This window comes from Mauremys reevesii, unplaced genomic scaffold (assembly GCF_016161935.1).
Source record: "Mauremys reevesii isolate NIE-2019 unplaced genomic scaffold, ASM1616193v1 Contig3, whole genome shotgun sequence".
Classification (NCBI taxonomy): Eukaryota; Metazoa; Chordata; order Testudines; family Geoemydidae; genus Mauremys; species Mauremys reevesii.
Window position 1 is genome coordinate 476,207 of NW_024100840.1, and position 17,507 is coordinate 493,713.

The window sequence follows — 17,507 nt, forward strand, 5'->3', positions numbered from 1 at the left end:
CAGTTCTGTTTTTTCCCTAGGGGATTTCCCTGTTTCCCTGGAGGAGTGCTCTTCCCCTTGAGATCCTTCCTATCTATTCACTTGCATATCATCTTCCACTTTGCCCATCCTATTTTTACTTTTATCTGGCTCACCCTCTTTTAGAAGCTTCTCGGGTGCTTTACACACCAGATGGTCTTGATTCCTCTCCACCATATCAGCAATCTTAATCATGGTTTTTCCTGTCACACTTTTCCCACCTCCACTCTGACCGAGGAGAATGATCCTCAGGTCTGATTCCCCAGTGAGTAGGCTGCTGCTCCCCGGCCCTGTTGGGAACAAGTGTGACAGATTCAGAACATCATCGCGCAGGTGCCAGAGAGGTGGCAGTATTACATTTCCAAACGCAGACTGAGAGTGGTCAGAGTTCGTTAGGTAAGTGAGAAGAGTTAAACTCGTATGAGATGTTGCTAATAAAGTTGGAAAGTGGGCAGTAGCCGGTGAAGGGAGGGAAGTTCTCAGGCGGGGGTTCTGAGAAGGATGATGGCAGACTTAAGGAGGGGAGAAATCAGTGGATCGTGAATGATGATTGCTGCAATATTGGAGACAAGTGGTGGGAGGTCGTAAAAGAGCTACATGGCTTTAGGAGGGCATATCACAGTGGCTTTCACGCAATGGAGTACAGAGTCAGGGAAATGGCAGGACCATCCAGTCTAATAGTTCTTTCTCCAGCATCTCACATTTATATTTCATTGGTGCAGATCCTTGTCTCCTCCCCAGCCAATAGACATGAAGTTACCTCTGCAGTCAGTGAAAGCAACCTCACAGGCCTGTCTACAAGTAAGTGACATCAAAGTGAGGGGCACTTCAATTAAAACCCTTCAAGAGTGTGACAAACTGGCTGCTTAATGGAAATAGTCGGTTACTATTAGTGGGGTTCAATTGGATTCAGTACGTTTGGGAATACTTGGGGGTAATTTCAAGACCTCTTTGCCTGGTAAGTTGATCTCTTGTCAAGATTTCACTGTACGTGATGTCGGTAAAGAGCAATTGCTAATTTCATTTACTGACCCTGATAAAATGTTCTATACTGGGCTGGTCTACACTAGAAAGTTAGGTCGATCCAGCTCCATCGCTCAGGGGCATGAAAAATTCACACCCTGGAGAGAGGTAGTTAAGCTGATCTAAGCCCCGGTGTAGACAGCGCTAAGTCGACGGAAGAATTCTTCCACTGATCCGCTGCCACCTCTCGGAGAGGTGGATACAGCACCGTGATGGAAGAACCCCTCCTTTCAGCACAGTAAATTGCCTACACTGAGCTGCTACAGCTGTACCACTGTCGCATTGCTAGTGTAGACACAGCCTAAGATAGGTGCGGGTCTCCGAGTGGCTCAGAGGCAGGATTTAAGACTTAAGCAATTTTGAAAATGTTACCCTTAGTCTTCAGTTGCTACAGGAAGACAAATGCTTAGGAGTCTGTCCGGTGACAGAGCAGCAAAATTCCTCTCAGAGTCTGTGGGGGTGTCAGGGAAACAATTTAGAAGTAAGTTTGCAATCTGACATGTCAGCAGACAAAGCCAATACGGCTTTGGGCTGCGGATGCAAAATGTCCACGAGCAGAGACAGCTTCCTAGGGCTCGGTGAGTGGTTACAATTGGAATATTGCATTCAAACCTCAACACTTCATCACCCGGCAGGGTAAGTTATAGAGGTTCTAGAGAACAGCAATAAACCCGATTGGCGTTTTGGAAGGGTGGTCTTGTTGGGTGGCTCAAGGATTTATAACTAAGAATAACGGTATTATACTGAGTCAAAAGAAACGGTAAGGTAACAGGAAACCTTCCTAACAGACGGAGCCATCTCTTAAGTGATAAAAGCCCCATCCAAAACTTGCGTAAAACTAATTTGAAAAAACCAAAACCAAAAACTAAACAAAAAAAGGAGACTGCTGAGTACGGAACAACCCTCCAACATTTTCCAATATATACATTCAACGTCAATTAGTAGGTCTTTTCCGTCCACCTCGAATTTCCTTGACGCTATGAAATCTGGTAAAAACGCACAGGAGAACTACAAAATGGATGTAACTCAATCCCGATCATCACTGGGACAGTGCCGAGCACCTGGAACAGTGGGCTGGTCTAAGACCCCCGCTGGATCGGCGGGCAGAGATCGATCCAGCGGGGCTCAATTTATCGCGTCTAGTATAGACGCGATAAATTGACCGCTGAGCGCTCCCCCATTGACTCCGGTACTCCACCAGAAGGAGGAGGGCAAGCAGAGTAGACGGGAGAGCGTCAGCTGTCGACTTACCGCAGCGAAGACACCCGTGGTAAGGAGATCTAAGTACGTCTATGTCAGCTACACTATTCACGTAGCTGAAGTTGCGTATCATAGATCGACCCCGTGCGGTAGTGTAGACAAGCCCTAAGGAACCTAACATACAATGAAGCCTACTTTTGGTTTCTTCTGTCTGCAGTTCTGTTTTTTCCCTAGGGGATTTCCCTGTTTCCCTGGATGAGTGCTCTTCCCCTTGAGCTCCTTCCTGTCTATCCACTTGCATATCATCTTCCACTTTGCCCATCCTATTTTTACCTTTATCTGGCTCACCCTCTTTTAGAAGCTTCTCGGGTGCTTTACACACCAGATGGCCTTTCTTCCTCTCCACCATATCAGCAACCTTAGTCATCAGCTCTTCGGCCCAGGCAGTCCGTTCCGCCCATGTAGCTTTATTGTTGAAAGCTTGGTATCGGCCATCACACTGCTCGATCAGCCGCAGAATCTCTTTGTTATCCGAGTGGGAGATATACTCCTCCAGGGTTCCACTCTGTAAGTCTTCTCTGCAGGTGAATAAGACGATTGTGTACTTCATGGCCTCTGGGCCAAAAATCTCTTGTACTTTCTTCACGGCGCGCTGGTCTTCCTCAGTGAAACGGCCCAGCTGGGTCACCAGCACCAGAGCGTGGGGGCCTGGGGAGGAGAGCTCCATACAGCGACTGATCTCATGGGTGGTTTGTTCATCAGCGTCCTTGGTGTCAAAAATAGCAGGCGTGTCGATAACCACAACCTTCCTTCCATTCCAGGTCCTGCTGCCTTCACTACATCTCTGAGTAAGAGGCTTTGCCTTAAGTACGGATTCAAACTTCTCCTGCCCAAGGATGGTGTTTCCTGTTGCACTTTTCCCACCTCCACTCTTACCGACCAGGATGATCCTCAGGTCTGATTCCCCAGTGAGTCGGCTGCCGCTCCCCGGCCCTGTTGGGAACAAGTGTGACAGATTCAGAACATCACTGTGCAGGTGGCAGAGAGGTGGCAGAGAACTAAGGTTTGTGGCCCTGTGCTCACACTTGGCTTAATGCTTTAACTCTCCATGGAAGGGTAAATGGGCAGCCAAGGGGGTTACTGATCTAATTGTTAAATCCTAGACGTCTTGGATCCAAATGACTCCTGCTGGAAGTGAAGTGAGATCACATCTCATCCTAGTGAACCTTTATACACTGGGAAAACATCGCACAGCACAGCACTCTGCACCATCTGGTGAGGACAGACCTAGGACTGGAGGACTAGGGAGTGCTGCAGTTCACGACTGAGGCCTGTTAATGGAGCTGTGTTCGGTCCCAGGCAGAAGCAGCAGACGAGGACTGGAGTTTATTGGCACAGCTGTGGGTCCAAGGCTGGAGAAGCACAGGATGCAGCAAGTTGGAGATGGTTTGTAATGAGGACAAGAACAGAGTGAATTGCGGGTAAGAAGCTAAGTATGGAGCCCCAGGATTGAAAGAGGATGGGTTGCTGAGAGTTCAGACTGAGGTTCATGAATGGATCTTGGAACCACATTTGCATGTCACATGAATCTGTTCCCATTGTAGGAAGTGAAAGATTCCTGGGATTGTATTCAATTCCAAACATGAAACCAGTATGAATGGCCATGAATTCTGCTACTGCTTGGCAAGAGTACAAATATATATAATATCTAGCCAGCTGTTTGGAATAAACGAATGGCCGGGGTAACAGAGGGTACTGCAATTCAAGACTGATGTGCATAGGCAGACCCACGTAGAAAGCCCAAGAACTGAAATAGGAAGCTGGATGGCAGGTGAGAACTGAAGTTCATGAGCCAAACTGCAAGAAAATGTTGCTTGTCACCTGAGAGCACAGGCGCATTACTCTGGGTAAAGTGGTGGATGTTTTATAAGAACATAAGAACGGCCGTACCGGGTCAGACGAAAGGTCCATCTAGCCCAGTATCTGTCTACCGACAGTGGCCAATGCCAGGTGCCCCAGAGGGAGTGAACCTAACAGGCAATGATCAAGTGATCTCTCCTGCCATCCATCTCCACCCTCTGACAAAAAGAGTCTAGGGACACCATTCTTACCCATCCTGGCTAATAGCCATTTATGGACTTAGCCACCATGAATTTATCCAGTTCTCTTTTAAACGCTGTTATAGTCCTAGCCTTCACAACCTCCTCAGGCAAGGAGTTCCACAGGTTGACTGTGCGCTGCGTGAAGAAGAACTTCCTTTTATTTGTTTTAAACCTGCTGCCTACTAATTTAATTTGGTGGCCCCTAGTTCTTGTATTATGGGAATAAGTAAATAACTTTTCCTTATCCACTTTCTCAACATCAGTCATGATTTTATATACCTCTATCACATCCCCCCTTAGTCTCCTCTTTTCCAAGCTGAAGAGTCCTACCCTCTTTAATCTTTCCTTATATGGGACCCTCTCCAAACTCCTAATCATTTTAGTTGCCCTTTTCTGAAACTTTTCTAGCGCCAGTATATCTTTTTTGAGGTGAGGAGACCACATCTGTACACAGTATTCGAGATATGGGCGTACCATGGATTTATATAAGGGCAATAATATATTCTCAGTCTTATTCTCTATCCCCTTTTTAATGATTCCTAACATCCTGTTTGCTTTTTTGACTGCCTCTGCACACTGCGTGGACATCTTCAGAGAACTACCCATGATGACTCCAAGATCTTTTTCTTGATTAAGCAGCAAAGAATCCTGTGGCACCTTATAGACTAACAAACGTTTTGGAGCATGAGCTTTCGTGGGTGAATATTGAAGTGGGTATAAACCCACGAAAGCTCATGCTCCAAAACGTCTGTTAGTCTATAAGGTGCCACAGGATTCTTTGCTGCTTTTACAGATCCAGACAAACATGGCTACCCCTCTGATACTTTTCTTGATTAGTTGTAGCTAAATTAGCCCCCATCATATTGTATGTATAGTTGGGGTTATTTTTTCCAATGTGCATTACTTTACATTTATCCACATTAAATTTCATTTGCCATTTTGTTGCCCAATCACTTAGTTTTGTGAGATCTTTTTGAAGTTCTTCACAATCTGCTTTGGTCTTAACTATCTTGAGCAGTTTAGTATCATCTGCAAACTTTGCCAGCTCACTGTTTACCCCTTTCTCCAGATCATTTATGAATAAATTGAATAGGATTGGTCCTAGGACTGACCCTTGGGGAACACCACTAGTTACCCCTCTCCATTCTGAGAATTTACCATTAATTCCTACCCTTTGTTCCCTATTTTTTAACCAGTTCTCAATCCATGAAAGGACCTTCCCTTTTATCCCATGACAGCTTAATTTACGTAAGAGCCTTTGGTGAGAGACCTCGTCAAAGGCTTTCTGGAAATCTAAGTACACTATGTCCACTGGATCCCCGTTGTCCACATGTTTGTTGACCCCTTCAAAGAATGCTAATAGATTAGTAAGACACGATTTCCCTTTACAAAAACCATGTTGACTATTGCTCAACAGTTTGTGTTTTTCTATGTGTCTGACAATTTTATTCTTTACTATTGTTTTGACTAATTTTCCCGGTATTGATGTTAGACTTACCAGTCTGTAATTGCCGGGATCACTTCTAGAGCCCTTTTTAAATATTGGCGTTACATTAGCTAACTTCCAGTCATTGGGTACCGAAGCCGATTTAAAGGACAGGTTACAAAACTTAGCTAATAGTTCTGCAACTTTACATTTGAGTTCTTTCAGAACTCTTGGGTGAATGCCATCTGGCCTCAGTGACTTGTTAATGTTGAGTTTATCAATTAATTCCAAAACCTCCTCTAGTGACACTTCAATCTGTGACAGTTCCTCAGATTTGTCACCTACAAAAGCCAGCTCAGGTTTGGGAATCTCCCTAACATCCTCAGCCATGAGGACTGAAGCAAAGAATCCATTTAGTTTCTCCGCAATGACTTTATCACCTTTAAGCGCTCCTTTTGTATTTAGATCGTCAAGGAGCCCCACTGGTTGTTTAGCAGGCTTCCTGCTTCTGATGTACTTAAAAAAAACATTTTGTTATTACCTTTGGAGTTTTTGGCTAGCCGTTCTTCAAACTCCTCTTTGGCTTTTCTTATAACACAATTGCACTTAATTTGGCAATGTTTATGCTCCTTTCTATTTGCCTCAGTAGGATTTGACTTCCACTTTTTAAAGGAAGTCTTTTTATCTCTCACTGCTTCTTTTACATGGTTGTTAAGCCACGGTGGCTCTTTTTTAGTTCTTTTACTGTGTTTCTTAATTTGGGGTATACATTGAAGTTGGGCCTCTATTATGGTGTCTTTAAAAAGGACCCATGCAGCTTGCAGGGATTTCACTTTAGTCACTGTACCTTTTAACTTTTGTCTAACTAATCCCCTCATTTTTGTATAGTTCCCCCTTTTGAAATTAAATGCCACAGTGTTGGGCTGTTGAGGTGTTCTTCCCACCACAGGGATGTTGAATGCTATTGTAGTATGGTCACTATTTCCAAGCGGTCCTGCTATAGTTACCTCTTGGACCAGCTCCTGCACTCCACTCAGGATTAAATCAAGAGTTGCCTCTCCCCTTGTGGGTTCCTGTACCAGCTGCTCCATGAAGCAGTCATTTAAAGTATCGAGAAATTTTATCCCTGCATTTTGTCCTGAAGTGAAATGTTCCCAGTCAATATGGGGATAATTGAAACCCCCCACTATTATTGGGTTCTTAATTTTGATAGCCTCTCTAATTTCCCTTAGCATTTCATCATCACTATCGCTGTCCTGGTCAGGTGGTCGATAATAGATCCCTAATGTTATATTCTTATTAGAGCATGAAATTTCTATCCATAGAGATTCTATGGAACATGTGGATTCGCTTAAGATTTTTACTTCATTTGATTCTACATTTTCTTTCACATATAGTGCCACTCCTCCCCCTGCATGACCTGTTCTGTCCTTCCGATATATTTTGTACCCCGGGATGATTGTATCACATTGATTGCTCTCAGTCCACCAGGTGTCTGTGATGCCTATTATATCAATATCCTCCTTTATCACAAGGCACTCTAGTTCACCCATCTTATTATTTAGACTTCTAGCATTTGTGTACAAGCACTTTAAAAACTTGTCACTGTTTATTTGTTTGCCCTTTTCTGACGTGTCAGATTCTTTTTTATGTGACTGTTTCTCATCTGATCCGTCCCTTACATTATCCTCTTCCGTCCTCTGCTCCTGACTATAATCTGGAGCTTCTCTATCATTAGATTCTCCCCTAAGAGAAGTCTGTGTCCGATCCACATGCTCCTCTGCAGCAGTCAGCTTTCCCCCATCTCCTAGTTTAAAAACTGCTCTACAACCTTTTTCATGTTTAGTGCCAGCAGTCTGGTTCCACTTTGGTTTAGGTGGAGCCCATCTCTCCTGTATAGGCTCCCCCCATCCGAAAAGTTTCCCCAGTTCCTAATGAACGTAAACCCCTCCTCTCTACACCATCGTCTCATCCACGCATTGAGACTCTGAAACTCTGCCTGCCTATCTGGCCCTGTGCGTGGAACTGGGAGCATTTTTGAGAATGCCACCATAGAGGTCCTGGATTTCAGTTTCTTCCCCAGCAGCCTAAATTTGGCTCCCAGGACATCTCTCCTACCCTTCCCTATGTCATTGGTACTTACATGTACCACGACCACCGGCTCCTCCCCAGCACTACACATAAGTCTGTCTAGATGCCTCGAGAGATCCGCAACCTTCACACCAGGCAGGCAAGTCACCATACGGTTCTCCCAGTCATCACAAACCCAGCTATCTACATTTCTAATGATCGAATCTCCCATTACTAACACCTGCCTTTTCCTAGCAACTGGAGTTCCCTCCCCCGTAGAGGTAACCTCAGTGTGAGAGGCAACCCCAGCACCATCTGGAAGGAGGGTCCCAACTACGGGAAGGTTTACCTCTGCTCCCATTATTTGTTCTGCTTCCCTGGGCCTTTCATCATCCTCAACAGCGCAGAGGCTGTCTCAGAGGTGGGACAATTCTACAGTGTCCCATAAAGCCTCATCAACATACCTCTCTGCCTCCCTTAGTTCCTCCAGTTCTGCCACCCTGGCCTCCAAAGTCCGTACGTGGTCTCTGAGGGCCAGGAGCTCCTTGCACCGACTGCACACATATGCCACCCACCCACTGGGTAGGCAATCATGCATGGGGAGGGATAGCTCAGTGGTTTGAGCATTGGTCTGCTAAACCCAGGCTTGTGAGCTCAATCCTTGAGGGGGCTACCTAGGGATCTGGGACAAAAATCAGTACTTGGCCCTACTAGTGGAGGCAGGGGGCTGGACTCAATGACCTTTCAAGGTCTCTTTCAGTTCTAGGAAATAGGTATATCTTCTATTATAAAAATATAAAATGCTACACTCTCTGCAATAAACTGGATAGCCCCCACTCTGCAGCTGGGCTTCTGCCTGCATTGTCTCCTAGTTAATGGAAGGGTTGTTTAAAGCAAGAATTTTTGAATGTAGTTTGGTTTATAGGTTTTAAGGGGAATAAAGAGGCACAGATAGAACTGACAAGGGGACCCCGCTCCCTTCCCGCTCCCTTGCGAAACTCCCTGTTAGCAGCCCCTGGTTGCTTGTGAACGGCTTTATAAAGCCCTGGCCTGTGTGAATGCCCCGCCCATTGATTAAGGCTCAGCTAATTTTTTTTAGCAGTGTCTTGTGTTTGGGGGGAGTACTTTGGTAAATGGGATGATGGAAAACTGGAGGCCATTTATTTTTACCCTATGTTTCCTATCTTTTAACCAGTTACTGATCCGTGAGAGGACCTTCCCTCCTATCCCATGTGTCAAGGTTCCTTCCCCACTCTGAACTTTAGGGTACAGATGTGGGGACCTGTATGGACACTTCTAAGCTTAATTACCAGCTTAGATCTGATATCGCTGCCACCATCCAGATCCCTCCGTCTGGAACTCCCCCTTTCCTCCCAAAACCTTCCCCTCCCAGGGTAGCCTTGAGAGACTTCACCAATTTCCTGGTGAACACGATCCAAACCCCTTGGTTCTTAAAACAAGGAGAAATTAACCATCCCCCCTCCTTTCTCCCACCAACTCCTGGTGGATCCAGATCCAACCCTCTTGGATCTAAAAACAAGGAAAAATCAATCAGGTATTAAGAAAAAGGCTTTTAATTAAAGAAAAGAAAGGTAAAAGAAAACCCTCTGGGAGAGATTAGCATACCAGCTACTCTCACAAACAACAGATTCCAGACACAGAGGATGTTCCCCCGGGCACAAATTTAGTTACACAAAAATACCCAAATACCCAATTTTGATAATTCCCTTAATGATACCAAGACAAGTTACAAAGAAAATAAACATAAACCTATTTATTCCTTTCTAAAACTTACTACTCTGATAAAAGGCTGGTTCCTTGATCTTTTTCACTCCAGCTGAAACTGAAACTGACTAAACAAAGAAACTTCCCTCCTTCCTTTTTAAACATCTTGTTCCCCCATTGGTTCCTCTGGTCAGGTGTCAGCTAGGCTAGGTGAACGTCTTAACCCTTTACAGGTAAAAGAGGCATTAACCCTTAACTGTCTGTTTATGACACCATGACTGCTTACTTTGCTTAAGAGTCTTTGGTAAGGGACTTTGTCCAAGGCTTTCTGGAAATCTAAGTACACTATATGCACTGGATCCCCTTTGTTCACATGCTTGTTGACCCCTCCAAAATATGTTAGTAGATTGGTGAGGCGTGATTTCCCTTTACAAAAGCCATGTTGACTCTTCCCCAACAAATTGTGTTTGTCTATGTGTCTGGTAATTCTGTTCTTTACTATAGTTTCTATCAATTTGCTTGGTACTGAAGTCAGGCTTACCAGCCTGTAATGCCCAGGATCGCCTCTGGAGCCTTTTTAAAAAAATGGCATCACATTAGCTGTCCTCCAATCTTCTAGTACAGAAGATGATTTAAATGATAGGTTACATACCACAGTTAGTAGTTCTGCAATGTCACATTCGAGTTCCTTCAGAACTCTTGGGTTAATCCCATCTGGTCCTGGTGACTTATTACTGTTTAATTTACCAATTTGTTCCAAAACCTCCTCTGATGAACCTCAGTGTGGAACCATTCCTCAGATCTGTCACCTTCCTCTGTCATGCACAGCTGCACATAAAGTTTATGCATCAGCAACAGTTAACACATAACAGAGTTTATTGTTGTGAGCTGGGTTAAATTTTTCCATGGTTTGAGTTAAAACCTTGCCCTTAAGATTGTTGTAAGAAATACCTAAGGGGCCACACCTATAATAAGGTCTAACAGAATCTGCTGAGAACCCTAGCACCATGTGGTGGGGTGTTCCACTGGCTTTTGTGACCAGATGTGTGTGCGTGTGTGTGTGTGAGAGAGAGTGAGAGCGAGAGAGCGAGCACACACAGAAACTGGGAACAGATAAAAACAGAGAGAGAGACAGAGAAAGAGAGGTATGGAAGCCAAGCATTAATGTGTGAGCACAGTGTGACCCTGGGAACAGATAGAAAGAGAAGTTGTGGGTATGCTGCTAATGAAGCTCGGGGTTTTAAGCTAAGAAACTGCTGCTGTTGTTCATGGTTCCTCCTGCATTCAGGGAAGCAGGGCTTTGTACACTCCTTGTAAATAAACAAGACTGTATGAAAGGGAACACTCCACTCCACCAATTTCTACTTCCAACTGGAACATCACCAGGGCCCTGAAATTTGACGAGCTGCTGGGGTCAAAAAGGAGTTAGCAATGGGATCCAGTTTCCAGGAAGAGGGATTGTGAGTGATATTCCCATTGAATCAAGATGGAACAAGATGGAGGTGATTGCAGTAATCAGAAGTGGCCAGTGGGTTTTAAACCCCGACCTGAAACATGAGCTGGAGGCTTCACAGAAGGTATTAATGCAGCATCTGCAGATTTTCCTGAAAGGGTTCAGAGGTGACATGCAGGCAGAGGTGAGATCGCTGTTGCAACAGTAACTACAAAGTGGACAGATTGTGAAACCCCACTGCAACTTCCCCAGGCTGGAATGGTGACACTGATTGCTCACAGAATTATAGACATGTAGCATTGGAAGGGGCCACAATAAGTCATCTAGTCCAGATTCCTGCACTCAGACCAGGTCTAAGTAATAACTGGACCATTCCTGACAGATGTTTATCTAACCGGCTATTAAAAATCTTCAGTGATGGAGATTCTACAACCTCCCCAGGTAATTTATTCTTGTGCTTAACCACCCTGACAACTAGGAAGTTTTTCTTAATGTCCAACCTAAACCTCCTTTGCTGCAATTTAAGCCCATTGCTTCTTGTCCAATCCTCAAAGGTTATAGAGCACAATTTTCACCCTTCTCCTTGTAACAACCTTTTATAAATTTAAAAACTCTTCTCATGTCCCCTCTCCATCTTCTCTTCTCCAGACTAAACAAACCCAATGTTTTCAGTCTTTTCTTGTAAGTCATGTTTTCTCAACCTTCAATCTTTTTTTTATTTCTCTCCTCTTGGTTTTCTCCAGTTTGTCCCCATCTTCCCTGAAAGATGATGCGGTGACAACAATCTCACTGACACAGACAAGAATTTTTTCTATTAAACAGAAGAAACTAAACAGACTTTGACCAGTTTGGAACTTTCCAAACAAGACAAACTGCAGCAAGGACATATGAAGCTAAAAATTCAGCTGCAGAAGGAAATCAAAGGGTCACAGACCACAGGGGAAGGCACCTTCCTGGATGGGGAATTGAGCCAGCCAGAGGACTTGGGAAAGACTCAACATTTACAACAGATTCCTGCCCTGCTGGGAACCCACAGAGGCCCACAGGGGAGAGGTTGGGCTGCCCCAGCTCAAATGATGCTCCCTGGGAGCCTTATTTGGCTCAACTCAACATTGCAGCTCAGACGAATGGCTGGGACCAGGGACAGAAAGGGGGGTTATGAGCAGGCAGCTTAGGAGGCCCAGATCTGATGGTGCTGCCGAACTTACCCCCAGAATAGACACTGAGTTATCCAGACCTGGTACCAGCCTTGAGATACGGTTTGGAGCTAGCAACGTATCTGAGCTGGCCAGGGCACAGCTAAGAGCTGGAAGGAGAGGGAGAGCAGAAACTCAACTGAACTGGCAGAGGACTTGCAGAGACTTGTGCTCCTGACATACCCAGCTACCAACAAGGTCTTCCTGGATAAGCAGCTGAGGGACCAATTTCTAGATGCTCATCTGGTCTTGGACTTGCAGATTACATTCAGCAAAAGGGGGGGAAAGACACTTGCGAGGTTGCAGAGTTTGCCATAGAACTTGAATCCTTCCATGTGGCCGTGCATCATAAAAGTAAGATGGAAGCTGATCACCATGAGCCCTCTGAACACAGCTCTGTGTCTAACACGTATGATGCAAGAGAGGATTTCTATCTGGGTCACAACCTTATTGAACAATTAGAATAAATGATACATTTGGTTTGTAAGAGAAGGGAAATAGGCAATAATGCAAAAATTAAAGGAAACAATTCAGATAAATGCTGGTACTATAACAAAATTGGTCCAAACTTATAACAATTTTCCTTTTTAGGATAGGCCAAGATAGGATTTCACTAGTCTTTCTCCCACTTTGGGAAATGAGGGGACACCAAAGTAAAGCATCAGCCCCCAGGTTTTGTTTAAAACTGGGCAGTTAAAGAATAATGGGAGTTTGGCTACTGTGTATAATAGAAACCGTGATGTGTATGGGGATAATTGACACAGGCTCAAACATAAGTTACTAGACCTGACACACTAAAAGGGCTGGGGAATAGGGGATCCAAAATGGAGACATTTAATTGGTCTCAAATGGAGACAGCGACTGGGGTAAGGGCACCAGTCCAAAAACTGGGTTTGAAGATTGGAGTTCTGGAATTCAGGCAAGATGTCTGGGTGGCTGAAATAGTAAATGAGCTATTAATTGACTTAGATTTGTTATGGCTAATAACTGTGTAATCAGTGCCAGGAAAGGTGTCTTACAAATACAGTCTGTGTTAGTTTTCTAGTAAGGGAAAGACGGGGAGTGGTTGGAACCTGTTTTCAGACCCAGGGGCTCACAGGAATCTAAGGCCTTGTCTACACTACCAGACTATTTCGAATCCAATTAAGTCGAATTTGTGGATTCGACCTTACGAAGTCGAATTTGTGTATCCACAGTAAATACACTAATTCGAATTTCTGAGTCCACAGTAACGGGGCCAGCGTCGACTTTGGAAGCGGGGCACTGTGGGAAGCTATCCCACAGTTCCCGCAGTCCCCACTGCCCATTGGAATGCTGGGTAGAGCTCGCAATGCCTGCTGGGGGAAAAATGTGTCGAGGGTGGTTTTGGGTAACTGTCGTCATTCAACCGTCACTCACAACCGCCCTCCCTCCCTGAAAGCGCCGGTGGGAAATCTGTTCGCGCCCTTGTCTTGTCGGTTTCAGCGCGGACGCCACAGCACTGCAAGCATGGAGCCCACTGCGATCATCGCTGCACTTATGGCCGTTGTCAACTCCTCGCACCTTATCGTCCACCTCTTCCACAGTCAGCTGCTGAGAAATCAGGCGAGGAGGCTCCGACAGCGCGGTGAGGACATGAAGTGTCAGAGTGGCACAGACCTCTCACAAAGCACGGGATCCCGCGCTGTGGAGATCATGGTGGCAATGGGTCAAGTTCATGGTGTGGAACGGCGATTCTGGGCCCAGGAAACAAGCACGGACTGGTGGGACCGCATAGTGCTGCAGGTCTGGGACGAATCACAGTGGCTGCGAAACTTCAGGATGCGTAAGGGCACTTTCCTTGAACTGTGTGACTTGCTGGCCCCTGCCCTGAAGCGCCAGGACACCCGGATGCGAGCAGCCCTGAGTGTGCAGAAGCGAGTGGCCATAGCCCTCTGGAAACTTGCCACGCCAGACAGCTACCGGTCAGTAGCGAACCACTTTGGCGTGGGCAAATCTACCATGGGGGTTGCTGTGATTCAAGTAGCCCACGCAATCGTTGAGCAACTGCTCTCAAAGGTAGTGAACCTGGGAAACGTTCAGGTCATCATAGACGGCTTCGCCGCGATGGGATTCCCAAACTGCGGTGGGGCTATAGATGGGACTCACATCCCTATCCTGGCACCAGCCCACCAGGCCAGCGAGTACATTAACCGAAAGGGCTACTTTTCCATGGTGCTGCAAGGATTGGTGGACCATAGGGGATGTTTTACCAACATCAACGTCGGGTGGGCGGGCAAGGTTCATGACGCGCGTGTGTTCAGGAGCTCTGGTCTCTTTAGACTCCTCCAGGCAGGTACTTTCTTCCCGGACCACAAAATAACGGTTGGGGATGTGCAGATGCCTACAGTGATCCTCGGGGACCCAGCCTACCTGCTAATGCCCTGGCTCATGAAGCCCTAAGCAGGCGCCCTGGACAGAGAGAACGAACTCTTCAACTACCGGCTGAGCAAGTGCAGAATGGTGGTGGAGTGTGCTTTCGGACGTCTCAAGGGGAGATGGCGGAGCTTACTGACTCGCTCGGACATCAGCGAAAAGAATATCCCCGTAGTTATTGCTGCTTGCTGTGTGCTGCACAATCTATGTGAGAGCAAGGGCGAGGCCTTTTTGTCCGGATGGGAGGTTGAGGCAAATCGCCTGGCTGCAGTTTACGCTCAGCCAGACACCCGTGCCGAGAGAATATCCCAGCGGGAAGCGCTGTGTATCCGGGAGGCTTTGAAAGCAAGTTTCCTCGGAGATCAGGGTAACCTATGACTCTCCACTTGCTTTCAAGAGAAACTGACCCTGGGCCTGTGTCTGTTTGTGTCGATTTCGATCTGAGGCTACATGCCGCGTTCTCCAAGTTTCCCCCACTTCCAAAGCACGTTTTAAAGCAAAGTAATTGTTACACTAATTATTAATAAATCTTTGTTTTACTTTGCATTTCTGTTCTGGTGTTGAAACATGGACGCATACTGTGCTGGGCACGGTGTGCAGTGACGTACAGACCGCTTCCTCCATAGAGGACTGACATCCTCCTGCTCCTACATAGGTCTCTGGGGTGGGGGACGGCTGAAAGTGGTTCTGCATGAAGGGGAGGGTTTGCAGGAAGGGGCGAGTGGTGCCTTCTTTGCATAGGCGTTTGGATGACGGCAGTGGGCTGCGGGTTTGTGCGTAGGAAGGGGTGATGTGTGTGGGAGAAGGGTGAGTATCTGTCCGTGGATGAGGGCTCTTGTTGGGGCTCAGGGCAGCGGATAGGCTCGTTGATCCGTTGGAAGTGCATGGAAAGGGCAGCCTGCCTTTACATTAATGGCGTGGCAGGCGCTAGGACCCTGGACAAGCATACACATTACGAAATGACCAGGGGCAGCATACACAACATAGAATGACCCTGGTGCCTACTGACTGCAGTGTGTGTGTGCCCTGCAGTTGATCCTTTCCCCACGTCTGTACCCTGGTACTGTAGGCTATACCGTGCAAGTATGAAACCCCTGTCCACCCCATACACCGAAAAATCCTCTGACAGGAAAGACATGACCGAAACAGTGATTAACAGCAAACATCTTTTATTAATCTAATAAACAGTGGGGGGATGAAACTTGGATTTGGGACTGGCTGAGCCTATAAGGGAAGCACTTCTACAAATTTCTAACGTGAGAAGTGCGGGGTACACGGTCGCTCTGTTCTGGTTCAGTGACAGTTCTCACGGCCCCTACCGCCCCTCCGTCTTGTACTTTTGGGTGAGGGGGGGCCAGGACTTCTTGGCGGGGGAGGGCGATTGCAGAGACACTGCAGGGGGGCCCTGTCCTCCAGCCTGCGGTCCTGCAGGACATCAACAAGGCGACGAAGCGTGTCCGTTTGTTCCTTCATGAGACCAAGCAGCGTTTGGGTGGTCTGCTGGTCTTCCTGCCGCCACCTATCCTCACGTTCCATGAGTGTGCGATGCTGCTCACATAGGGTCTCCCTCCAGTGTTTCTGCTCTGCAGCCTCTGCTCGGGAGCAGGCCATCAGTTCAGCGAACATCTCGTCCCTAGTCTTCTTCTTTCGCCGTCTAATCATTGCCAGTCTCTGCGAGGGGGATGCCGGGGCAGTCCGGAAAAGAGCCGAAGCTGTGTGATGGGGAAAGTTAGTGATTTCCTTGAACAGATACATTTTTGCAAACAGTGAACACCATCTAGTCAATTTCTATGAACAAGACCGTACCGGGCAGCAAGTCTCACGTGGTCTCAAGACAAGCATGACATTTTGGGCTACGCTCTGATTGGCTGCGGCATTGCACAGGAGAGCGGAGAAGTCGGGAGAGATAGCAGAATCCGTCTAGCAGACAGTCCTGGTAAGCCTTACAGTAGATTATGCTTATCAGTTAACGGATAGCTGTGCCCTCCTGCTAAAGGCAATCTGGAAATCAGATACTATGACCCTTTTCCAGCCACTCCCGACACTGCAGGGGAAAGATCAATGTATGCTTTTCCTCTGTGGCCTACAACACATGGCTGCTAAGCGAGGGGCTTTGTTATGCAAAGTATAAGTAAACCATTAAGAACAGTAACTATTCGCTAATTGCCCTAATTAGATGCAGCACTTCATGAACGAGATTACCCTGAGGCGGGTCTCTCAAGTACAGAAAGACAGGATGTTAAGGGAAGCACTTCACCGACCGGGACCCTACGCGGCCATGCTGGTTGAGGCGATGGTTCCCCTGTATCTACGGATGTCGTGGCGTGGAAGAGTGTGCTTCACCGGAGGACCAAATAAGGCACCTCTTCCTAGAAACCTCCTGCGGAGGGTATTTGAGGAACTTTTTGACGCATTTGTGGAATTGTCCCTGGAGGACTATTGTTCCATCCCAATCTGTGTGGACCTACTGTTCGTATAGTTTCCCGTTAAAAACTTTTAGATATAGTATTTAGATATAGAATTTCTATTTTTTGTATACATGTTTTCGTACAAATAAATGTTTTCTTGTTTATACGACTTACCGCCTGATCCTTCCCCTGACTCTGAGTCCGGGTTAACGGCCGGGAGGTTGGTAGGGATCTCTGTGAGGGTGAGGAAGAGATCCTGGCTGTCAGGGAAAGCGGCATTGTGTTCGCTGTCGCCTGCGCCTTCCTCCACGGACCCTTCGTCGTCTTCCCCATCGGCGAACATCGAGTAGGAACTGTCCTGGTTCACTATGCCATCCACTGAGTCCACGGTCACTGGTGGGAAAGTGGTGGCAGACCCACCGAGAATGGCATGCAGTGCCTCGTAGAAGCGGCATGTCTGGGGCTGTGCTCCGGAGCGTCCGTTTGCCGCTC

At 46.7% G+C, this 17,507-nt stretch overlaps 1 protein-coding gene across 1 annotated transcript; it reads right to left on the reverse strand.

Moving 5' to 3' along the window:
- Nucleotides 1-69: 69 nt before the first annotated feature.
- LOC120393752 (GTPase IMAP family member 9-like) lies at nucleotides 70-4,090 on the reverse strand. The gene is made up of 3 exons (XM_039518251.1): nucleotides 4,033-4,090; nucleotides 2,437-3,234; nucleotides 70-308 (listed from the first exon to the last, which is right to left on the reverse strand). Exons 1-3 carry the CDS (start codon nucleotides 4,088-4,090, stop codon nucleotides 70-72), a joined length of 1,095 nt encoding a protein of 364 aa, XP_039374185.1.
- Nucleotides 4,091-17,507: the final 13,417 nt, after the last annotated feature.

Bases quoted from the DNA above. Each gene is read 5' to 3' on its own strand.
- LOC120393752 (XM_039518251.1), bottom strand. From the start codon at position 4,090: ATGAACTTCAGTTCTCACCTGCCATCCAGCTTCCTATTTCAGTTCTTG. The intron at 3,235-4,032 runs GTGGGTCTGCCT...TGTTCCCAACAG, and splicing joins TCAGTTCTTGGGCTTTCTAC to GGCCGGGGAGCGGCAGCCGA. The intron at 309-2,436 runs GTAGGCTTCATT...TGTTCCCAACAG, and splicing joins GCAGACAGAAGAAACCAAAA to GGCCGGGGAGCAGCAGCCTA.